General features: G+C 44.5%; 1 protein-coding gene across 1 annotated transcript; it reads left to right on the forward strand.

The window, feature by feature from the left end:
• Positions 1 to 2,039: 2,039 nt before the first annotated feature.
• Positions 2,040 to 11,211, forward strand: LOC149436247 (protein ZBED8-like). The gene is made up of 2 exons (XM_089661819.1): positions 2,040 to 3,667; positions 11,130 to 11,211. The coding sequence occupies exons 1-2, from the start codon at positions 2,040 to 2,042 to the stop codon at positions 11,209 to 11,211; spliced, it is 1,710 nt and encodes a 569-aa protein (XP_089517945.1).
• Positions 11,212 to 11,450: the final 239 nt, after the last annotated feature.

An 11,450-nucleotide genomic window follows, 5' to 3' on the forward strand; every position in this document is an offset into this window, starting at 1 on the left:
AAACAAAGTTTAAAAATTATAATTTTTGGTTATAAACTAATTTGTTTTGTTTTTTTTTACTAAAAAGATAACCGAATAAATTTTGGCCAAGATTTATGATGAAATATTATTTATTTGCAAAATTTTATAAGAAAAACACTTTTTTTTTTAATTTTTGGACTTTTTCATTTTACAAAGCAAAAAAAAAATAAAAATCCCAGCGGTGAATAAATACCACCAAAATAAAGCTTTATCTGTCTCTAAAAATGCTAAAAAATTCATATGGGTACAGTGTTGCATGACCGCGCAATTGTCATTCAAAGTGTGATAGCGCTGAAAGCTGAAAATTGGCCTAGACCGGAAGGGGGTGAAAGTGTCCGGACTGGAAGGGGATGAAGGTGTCCGGACTGGAAGGGGGTGAAAGCATCCGGACTGGAAGGGGGGTAAAGCGTCCGGACTTGGAAGGGGGGGGAAAGCGTCCGGACTTGGAAGGGGGGGAAAAGCGTCCGGACAGGAAGGGGGTGAAAGCGTCCGGACAGGAAGGGGGTGAAAGCGTCCGGACTGGAAGGGGGGGAAAGCGTCCGGACTGGAAGGGGAGTGAAAGCGTCCGGACTGGAAGGGGAGTGAAAGTGTCCGGACTGGAAGGGGGGTGAAGGCGTCCGGACTGGAAGGGGGGGTGAAAGTGTCCGGACTGGAAGGGGGGTGAAAGCGTCCGGACTGGAAGGGGGGTGAAAGCGTCCGGACTGGAAGGGGGGGAAAGCGTCCGGACTGGAAGGGGAGTGAAAGCGTCCGGACTGGAAGGGGAGTGAAAGTGTCCGGACTGGAAGGGGGGGAAAGCGTCCGGACTGGAAGGGGGGTGAAAGTGTCCGGACCTGAAGTAGTTAAAGGCATTATTGATCCTTATGAATGGGCTGTGGTGGTGAGTCGGAAGAGACGGTTCTTCCAGCAGCTGTCCCTGTCCTGACGTTTGAGTGTGATTGCATCCATGACTGCACCTTTAATAATAAATAAAAGGGCTCAGAATGTGACATCGCCATCAGCATTTCTATGACAGTGATGGAGAGGTTTATAGCAATTTCCTCCGTCACTAACAATGTTCTCCATCCGCTCCAGTGACAGATGATGTGACAGGTGCTCTTAACGTCACTTCATCTGTCACTCAGCACCCGTGAACCGTTCCCTGGAACCGGGGACCCGCTGAGCGAGCTGTGACCCCAGAGCATGTCCTACCATGCTGTGCTTAGGATGTGAAAAGAAGTCATTACAGAAGTTGGGATCGAATCTACACACTTCTATTGAAAATGATATTCAAGTATTTCTAAAGACACAACTTTTTGAAGAATAAAGAAAGGTTAAAAGATCTGAGAATGCTTAACTCAGATGGTTGCATGAAGAGCAAACAGTGTGCTATGAGAGCGGGGGAAGTGGATAGAACGCTGGGGTTCATCACTAGAGGGGTCACCGGCAGGAGGAAGGAGGTCCTGATTCCTCTATATAGATCTTTATATCACTAGAGGGGTCACCGGCAGGAGGAAGGAGGTCCTGATTCCTCTATATAGATCTTTATATCACTAGAGGGGTCACCGGCAGGAGGAAGGAGGTCCTGATTCCTCTATATAGATCTTTATATCACTAGAGGGATCACCGGCAGGAGGAAGGAGGTCCTGATTCCTCTATATAGATCTTTATATCACTAGAGGGATCACCGGCAGGAGGAAGGAGGTCCCGATTCCCCTATATAGATCCTATCACTAGAGGGGTCACCGGCAGAAGGAAGGAGGTCCTGATTCCTCTATATCAGTGGTTCTTAACCTGGGTTCGATCGAACCCCAGGGGTTCGGTGAGTCAGTCTCGCGGGTTCGGCGGAGGTGAAGACCCACACCCGACTCATATGATTCGTGATGACACGCCCCGCTTGTCCATCATTGGCTGCAGGTGGCCACGCAACATCGCTTGGCCTATCTGTGCTGCAGGGAATTTGGTGCGCCCAGTAGTCGAATTGTAACTGTCGTGATGGTACGTGATTTCTTTCTTAATATTTTAATCCCTTCATACTAACTATGTCGAGCAAAAAAAGAAAGTGGTCGGACGAATATGTACAATATGGATTCACATGTATAACGGAACGTGATGGGAGTCAGCGTCCTAACTGCATGATTTGCAATGCCAAGTTGAGCAATTCTAGTCTAGCACCGGCAAAACTAAGAGAACACTTCCTTAAGCAGCATGGAGATGGAAAATACAAGAACACAACGCTCGCTGAATTCAAGGTGAGGAGAGCCAGATTCGATGAAAAGGCTAGTCTGCCTGTTCTCGGCTTTGTACCCATCAACAAACCGATCCTCATAGCATCGTACGAAGTTGCTTACCTGATCGCAAAGCAGGGCCAGCCACACACCATTGGTGAAACAGTCATAAAACCAGCTGTATTGAAGATGGCGAATATCATGCTGGGAAAAGCGGCTGAAGTTAAGTTATCCCAAATTCCTCTTTCAAATGACACCATCAGCGACAGAATAGAGGACATGAGCAAGGACATCTTGGCTCAAGTAGTTGCAGATCTGATTTCAAGCCCGGCAAAATTTAGCCTTCAACTCGACGAGACCACAGACGTTTCCAATCTAAGCCAGCTTGCAGTATTCGTGCGCTATGTGAAAGACGACGTGATAAAGGAAGATTTTTTATTTTGTAAGCCTCTTACAACAACAACTAAGGCAGCCGATGTGAAGAAACTTGTGGATGACTTCTTCAAGGACAACAATCTTTCGTGGGATATGGTTTCTGCAGTTTGTTCGGATGGAGCTCCAGCCATGCTGGGAAGAAAGTCTGGCTTTGATGCGCTAGTGAAAGCCGATGCACCACACATCATTTTTACGCATTGTATTCTGCACAGGCATGCGTTGGCAACAAAAACCTTGCCTCCAAAACTGGCAGAAGTATTAAAAATTGTAGTGGAATGCGTGAACTATGTGCGAAATAGTGCTCTGAGGCACCGCATCTTCAGGGAGCTGTGTAAAGAAATGGGATCTGAATTCGAGGTGCTTTTGTACCATTCTAACGTTCGGTGGTTATCCCGGGGACAGGTGCTGAATCGTGTTTTTGCCGTGCGTGTGGAATTAGCCCTGTTTTTGCAAGAGCACCAACATTGTCATGCAGATTGCTTCAAAAATTCTGAGTTCATTCTCATTTTAGCGTACATGACTGATATCTTCGCAGCTCTCAATCAACAGATGCAGGGCGGTGGAGTCAACATCATCGAAGCGGAAGAAAACCTGAAGGCTTTTCAAAAAAAGCTACCGTTATGGAAACGACGAATAGAGAACGATAACTTCGCAAACTTTCCCCTGCTAGACGACTGTGTAAGTAAGATCGAAGATGTATCTGGAATCGGAGGCATTTCTGTACCCGAACTGAAGCAAGCAATTGCTACGCACTTAGATGAGCTTGCAAAGTCTCTCGACGGATACTTCCCTACAAGAGAGTCACATCCAGCATGGGTGAGACAGCCGTTCACGTTTATTGTTGAGACAACAGATGTCAATGATGAATACCTCGATGAAATCATTAAACTTCAGCAGAGCCAGGTTCAACAGCAACTCTTCAGATCAACAACGCTCTCAACGTTTTGGTGTCAACAAATGGTGAGCTACCCTGTTATTGCTAAGAAAGCTCTGGAGATTTTCATACCGTTTGTTACAACATATCTTTGCGAGCAATCCTTTTCGAGGATGCTGGACATAAAGACGAAGAAAAGGAACAGACTTTGTTGCGAAAATGACATGAGAGTGGCACTTGCCAAGGTAATGCCGCGCATTTCTGAACTGGCCTCTGAAAGACAACAGCAGAAGTCACACTGATTTGCGGTAAATATTCATTATTTTGTTTTTGTGTGAAAATCATGTTTTAATGGTTTTGTTCTTTGTTCTTAATGGTTTTGTTCATTTTGTGCACCTATGTATAAATATATACCTATGTTTTGAATTTTAAAAATCATATTTTATTTTTCCAATTAAGAAGGGTTCGGTGAATGCGCATATGAAACTGGTAGGGTTCAGTACCTCCAACAAGGTTAAGAACCACTGCTCTATATAGATCTTTATATCACTAGAAGGGTCACCGGCAGGAGAAAGAAGGTCCTGATTCCTCTATATAGATCTTTATATCACTAGAGGGATCACCGGCAGAATGAAGAAGGTCCCGATTCCTCTATATAGATCTTTATATCACTAGAGGGATCACCGGCAGGAGGAAGAAGGTCCCGATTCCTCTATATAGATCTTTATATCACTAGAGGGGTCACCGGCAGGAGGAAGGAGGTCCCGATTCCTCTATATAGATCTTTATATCACTAGAGGGATCACCGGCAGGAGGAAGGAGGTCCTGATTCCTCTATATAGATCTTTATATCACTAGAGGGATCACCGGCAGGAGGAAGGAGGTCCCGATTCCTCTATATAGATCTTTATATCACTAGAGGGGTCACCGGCAGAATGAAGAAGGTCCCGATTCCTCTATATAGATCTTTATATCACTAGAGGGATCACCGGCAGGAGGAAGGAGGTCCCGATTCCTCTATATAGATCTTTATATCACTAGAGGGATCACCGGCAGGAGGAAGGAGGTCCTGATTCCTCTATATAGATATTTCTATCACTAGAGGGGTCACCAGGAGGAAGGAGGTCCCGATTCCTCTATATAGATCCTATCACTAGAGGGGTCACCGGCAGGAGGAAGGAGGTCCTGATTCCTCTATATAGATCTTTATATCACTAGAGGGGTCACCGGCAGGAGGAAGGAGGTTCTGATTCCTCTATATAGATCCTATCACTAGAGGGGTCACCAGGAGGAGGAAGGAGGTTCTGATTCCTCTATATAGATCCTATCACTAGAGGGGTCACCAGGAGGAGGAAGGAGGTTCTGATTCCTCTATATAGATCCTATCACTAGAGGGGTCACCAGGAGGAGGAAGGAGGTCCTGATTCCTCTATATAGATCCTATCACTAGAGGGGTCGCCGGCAGGAGGAAGGAGGTCCTGATTCCTCTATATAGATCCTATCACTAGAGGGGTCACCGGCAGGAGGAAGGAGGTTCTGATTCCTCTATATAGATCCTATCACTAGAGGGGTCACCAGGAGGAGGAAGGAGGTCCTGATTCCTCTATATAGAGCTTCAGTTAGACTTTATTTAGAATACTGTGTTCAGTTCTGGAGACCTCACTTACACAAAGGATATTGATAAGATAGAACAAGTCTGGAGATGAACATAATATGTGAAAATGGAGGTCTGAGTGATAAAACATATCAGAATTCTCTGGTCACAATACACACTTTCATCACATGACACCAGAATTGCAGTAACAATACATATTATAGTTATATTTGACAATCCAATGTAAAATGACTGACTCCGCCTCCTGAAGCTCCTCCTCTCAGCACCTCTAGTTCAAAAGGCGGGCTCTGTGAAATGTGTGACACGGCATTGTCTACTCACGGGACCTAGTGACTACGTGTCACAGAATTCATGGAGGTATATGTGTGGGATCTTCACAAAGTAAGTTTACAGACTTTAACCACTTCTCGTCCGGCCGCTGTATATAAATAGGACGGACGGGAGCAGTGCAGGAGCGGGTTGCCGTTCACAAACGGCGCCCGCCATTTTAGCCTGTGCGTGCTCCATGGGAGCAAGCAGCACCGCGATCCGATGCCCACTGTGTCCGGAGGACACAGGGGAACACTGATCGCTGTACGGGACCTCTGTGTGATGTCCCGATCATGTGATCACTGATTGGCCAATCAGTGATCACATGAATAGTAGTAAGCAAAATGTCACTTCTGCCATCATTGCTTACTACGTGTGAAATCTGTGAATGATCACAGAGGTCATATGGTACAGGGCTATTCAAAACAGCCTTGTACCATGTGACAAGCTGTGACCAATCACAGCTCACACAGTATTTCTCAATGGCTGCAGAAATGCAGCCAGAGAGAAGGAGAAATTATTGCTTTTACAGCCTTTATGTAAAAAAAAAAAAAAGTGAAAAAAAAAAGTAGTACAGTGTCAGTATGGTGACACTGTACTGCTAGGGTGACAGTATGTTTTAAGAAAAAAAAACATAAATAATAATATAAAAAAAATAAAATAAAAATGTAAAAACATTTTTAAAATGTAAAAAAAATTTTTTAGTTATAAACTAATTTGGGTTTTTTTTTTTTACTAAAAAGATAACTGAATAAATTTTGGCCAAGATTTATGAAGAAAGATTGTTTGTTTGCACAATTTTATAAGAAAAACACTTTTTCAAAATTTTTTTGGACTTTTTCATTTATATAGCAAAAATAATAAAAATCCCAGTGGTGAATAAATACCACCAAAATAAAGTTTTATCTAAAAAAAAGGCTAAAAAATTCATATGTGTACAGTGTTGCATGACCGTGCAATTGTCATTCAAAGTGTGATAGCACTGAAAGCTGAAAATTGGCCTGGGGGAGAAGGGGGTGAAAGTGTCCGGACGGGAAGGGGTGAAAGTGTCTGGACATGAAGTGGTTAAGAATGTTCAGAATAAGAGCCCATTCACACATATGCGTCTTTTCATGCGACTTTGGAATCCAACATTGCATGATAATTTGCACCCCATGTTTCCCAGCGAGTACCATTTAAGTCTGTGCGACTTCAAGTCACAGCGACTTGAAAGTAGTTCCTGAACTACTTTGTTGTGACTTTTAATGTGACTTTGGTCCAGTGAATGTAAGGCCGGACCAAAAGTTGCAAATCGTGCGACTTTGGAGATGCGCTAATGTGAATGGAGCCTAATAGGAATATGCTAGAAATAATTAAATACAATGTAGAAATGAATACAATTTGAAAATGTTGACCATGGATATATCTTAACCTCTTAGCGCCGGCAGCACTCAAATGTGCGGCCTCCCGGCGTCTGGGCCTTGACGCCGAGCAGCCGCACATTTGCGTGCAATTAAGAAAAACATATCTGCCGAGAGCGCGCGCCCTGCCCGCTCCCAGCACACGTCTGGTACTCACGGAAAGGTCCCGATCTCCCCTTTCAATCGGAACCTTTCCCGATCATGTGACCGCCATGGCGGCGTGTCACACCGGTCACATGACCCTAAACCCCCCTGCCTCCCGGCTTCTGAAACCCATAAAGGGCCAGGAGGCGTTTGCACCAAGGGGTTAATAAGCACAGCGATAAGAAAAGAAGTGAAAGGGAAGACATGACTGAAACCTTTAAATTTGGGATGCACCTAAATTTCGGTGGCTGAAACGTTTCGGCCGAAAACACCCCTTTTGGCCGTTGGCCGGAATGAAAAAAGCACCGATAAAAGTGCCGAAAAAAACACGCTCCTCGCCGCAAGCGCTCGGTAGTTCTCAGCCTTATCTGAGAAACCATCGATCCCGGCGCTGGGCATAGAGATGAGTGAAGGAAAGATGGCCGCCACTCATCTCTATGCCCTTGGAGGACCGGAGCGATGTCACTTCCCGTTCCGGCCATTTTTTTTTTTAAAGCACTAGATCAATCCTTTTTTTTGATCCAATGCTTTACATTGCAGAGGAGAGATGTGGGGTCTTATTGACCCCTGATGTCTCCATAAAGAGGACCTGTCACTAGCTATGTCTTATTGACCCCATATCTCTCCATAAAGAGGACCTGTCACTAATTATTTCTATCCCCAGGGATGCATGCATTTCTTCTGATAAGAATAAAAGTGATTAACATTTTGATTTTAAAGGGACGGTGCAAATAAAACTCAAAACAAGAAAATTAAATACATAAAAAAAAAAAAGTTTAAAGTGCCCCCCCCCGTGCTCACACGTAGTGGTAAACGCATACGTAGGCCACATACGTAAACAGTGTTCAAACCACACGAACTTCGGAGCAAGAGCAATAATTCTCGCAGTAGACCTCCTCTGTAACTTTACACTGCTAACCTGTAGAAATTTTTAAAGCATCACCCATGGAGATTTTTAAGCATCGCAGTTTCACGCCATTCCACTTGCGTGCGCAATTTTAAAGCGTGACATGTTGGGTATCTATTTACTTGCCATAACATCCTCTTTCATATTTTACAAAAATATGGGTATGTATATTTTTTTTTAATCAGTGTATTTTTTCCCCCCAAAAAATATTTATTTTTAAAAACTGTGCATTTCGGTTTTCGGCCAAGTGCATTTTGAATTTTCGGTTTCGGCACTAGAATTTTCATTCCGGTGCACCGCTACTTTAAATACATGAAAGGTATGAAGTGGGTTCAGGTGCATGCTGGCAACACTGAGACGCTTTGTTCATGAATATGATTGTATTCCGATTCGTCAATTGTGAGATTACATGGAAACTGAGATCAATGACTTGCGTACCCATTTACTTTCTATGAATCGCCTGCATGCGGCTCAGCAGTGTTTAAAAAAAGTGTGACTGGCTTCTGCACACACCCGGGCTTAGACAGATCATGGATTAGTACACGTATGAAGAAATATACAAAATTAAAGCGGTAATCCCCCTGCGCTTTATATGGGCCTATAAATATTATGAAGCTGTAACACCCCAATCCTATACCTATAGGTGCATAAACACAAAATACTTAAATATATTGGTGCAGCGCTAAAATAAATAACATAAACATATATACAGGGTGCGGCAACATAACTTCCTTTTTTCAAAACGCAATAAAACCCATTTTATGAATCAGAATTGTTTTTATTGTCTTTAATAATGTAGGTACATATCTAAAATTCTGTTTTACACAGTTTTGAAAATCATATCAGGTAGGTGACGCCCCCCATTATCCGTACACTGAATAAGCCGATTTCTGGCATTTTTCATGACCCTTGCCAGCATAGCAGCGGGTATATTGGCAATTTCTGCGTGGATGTTGGCCTTCAGGTCTTGTAGGGTCCTTGGACGGTTTACATAAACGCGGGATTTCAAAAAACCCCACAAAAAAAAGTTGCAAGGGGCCAAATCGGGGGAGCGGGCTGGCCACTCCAAATAGCCTCTTATTGAGATGAGGCGCCCTGGGAAGTGTTCCCTTAAAACAGCCATTGATGCTCTGGAAGTGTGAGCCGTTGCTCTGTCCTGTTGGAACCAAATGTCCCCTAAGTCCAATTCATCAAGTCGTGGAAAAACAAATTCCTCCAACATGTTCACATACCAGTCTGAATTCACTGTCACTGTGACCTCATTTTCTTCAAAGAACCAGGGACCAATAATCCCAGCTGAGGCAATTGCACACCACACTGTGACTTTAGATGAATGCAAAGGCCTTTGATGCAATTCTCGAGGATTGGTGTCGGCCCAGTAGCGCATGTTCTGTTTGTTGACGCATCCAGTCAAGTGAAAATGGGCTTCATCACTGTAAAAAACAATTGCGTCCTCAGGGACGTTTTCGAGTACTGCCTCACATGCGTTCCTCCAAGAATTGAAGTCGCGTTCGGAGAGTTCCTGCACAATCGCCAACTTGTACGGATGGTAATGAAGGTCATCGTGAAGAATTCGCCTCACTGAACGATCCGAAAGTCCAAGGGCAGACGCATGTTTGCGCGCAGAACGCTGCGGGGATCGCAAGATTGAAGCTCTCACTGCTTCGATGTTCTCAGGTGATCTGATGGGTCGAGGGACTCCAGCTCTTCGTCTTCTCGTACTCGCGGTTTGTCTGAACGTAGTGACCCACGTAACAATTGGTTTCCGGGACACGGCCCAACGGGGCTACATTGAAGCGATGTCGGAAGGCGCGTTGGGTTGCGATCACAGAAAATCCGTTCGAAAAGTAGGCCTCTACGGCAAACGCACGCTGCTCACTGTTCCAACGCATGATGATGACTGACCTGGAAGAAAACAAAAACTTTAGAACTACGCCTGTCGCCTGAGACCACTCCCGCCCCACTATGGCTGCTACAGCCTGAATGGCACGCATTTCAAAAAAGGAAGTTATGTAGCTGCACCCTGTATAATCATATAATTAAAAATTGTGATGAGATCCTACAGGGATCTAAAGCATAATGATATGTGCCACATAAATGGTGAATATTGTGAATTCGTCAACATGGTCCTAAAATGGACCCAATGTATGGTTGATAAAAAAGTAAACACCCCAATCCCAGAAAACGTGATTGTAAACATTCCCTGAGTGTCATACACAGTGAATTCCAAATGCGGGATAATCATATAACAAAGGGAAAAGTGCTTGAACCCCAAAAACCAATAAGCACACAAAAACTGTACAATTCACAACAATAAACGTGATAAAAAACTTAATAAAAAAATTACAAAATGGTGAAAATATCAATTATATAAAATAAAGATACGTCCAATAAAGTGCAAAAATTTGCAAAAAAAGTGCTTCAATACTTCAGGACATGCAGGTGGTACGGTGCATGTGCAAACAAGCCGATATATATCCTTCAATGGCTAAAATGCCCCCTCACCTCCTTAACACGACCCAATGGGCCGATGCGCCTTTCGGATCACACCTGGATCCTTCACGGGTAATATCTCCTCACTATACGATCTCCAGAGACACTTTCATCAATGGTGGGTCCAGGGACGGATTGGCCATTTGGAAACTCAGGCACTGTCCGAGGGCCCGGGGTCAGTAGGGGGGCCCCATGAGATGCCCCTGGTACCTTTTTCATAGGCTCTTTTGAGTTTGTGCAAGGACACAGGGGCCCCATGATCCCCTATTGCCCGGGGGCCCCATGAGTTGTCAGTCCGCCCCTGGGTGGGTCACACACAGCAAAAAGATTCCCCTTCCACCGGCAGGTACCACAATACAGCCAACTTACTCACATGTATCTCATTATAGCCATGAAAGTACACGTATGACCACCTTCACAAGGTGATTACAGTTAGTTTGCAAAGATCACCTTCTGTTGTGTTTCAGAGACAGGAAATGAGGGGAAATCTCTTCAACAGAAAACAGAACAAAGCCCTGAGTTTATGCCACACTTGACTCTATCCCAAGCTTTAGAAAAAATGTTTGCACCAGAGCAGGGGCGGACTGACCATTTGGAAACTCGAGCACTGCCTGAGGGCCCGGGGTCAGTAGGGGGCCCCATGAGATGCCCCTGGTACCTTTTTCATAGGCTTTTTTGAGTTGGTGTAAGGACATTTTTACCCCTAAACACCAACCTCTTCCTCCAGCAACTTCAGACCTGTGAACAAAATGGAGGATTCGGGAGTGTACATGCTGGATATGGAGACTTTCATCCGTAAGAGCCTCTAACGACTCCAGTGGTGCCCAGAAGAATTTCTAGGACAAAGGGTGATACCCATTACAAGAACCTCTAGGACTCTAGTGACACCCACAAGAAGCTCTACGACCCCAGTGATGCCCACAAGAACCTCTATGACCCCAGTGACACATACAAGAAGCTCTACAACGTCAGTGATGCTTACAAGAACCTCTATGACTCCAGCGATGCCCACAAGAACTTCTATGACCCCAGTGATGCCCACAAGAAC

Source organism: Staurois parvus, unplaced genomic scaffold (genome assembly GCF_062004578.1).
Source record: "Staurois parvus isolate SC_StPar_1 unplaced genomic scaffold, SC_StPar_1.0 ptg001394l, whole genome shotgun sequence".
Lineage (NCBI taxonomy): Eukaryota > Metazoa > Chordata > Amphibia > Anura > Ranidae > Staurois > Staurois parvus.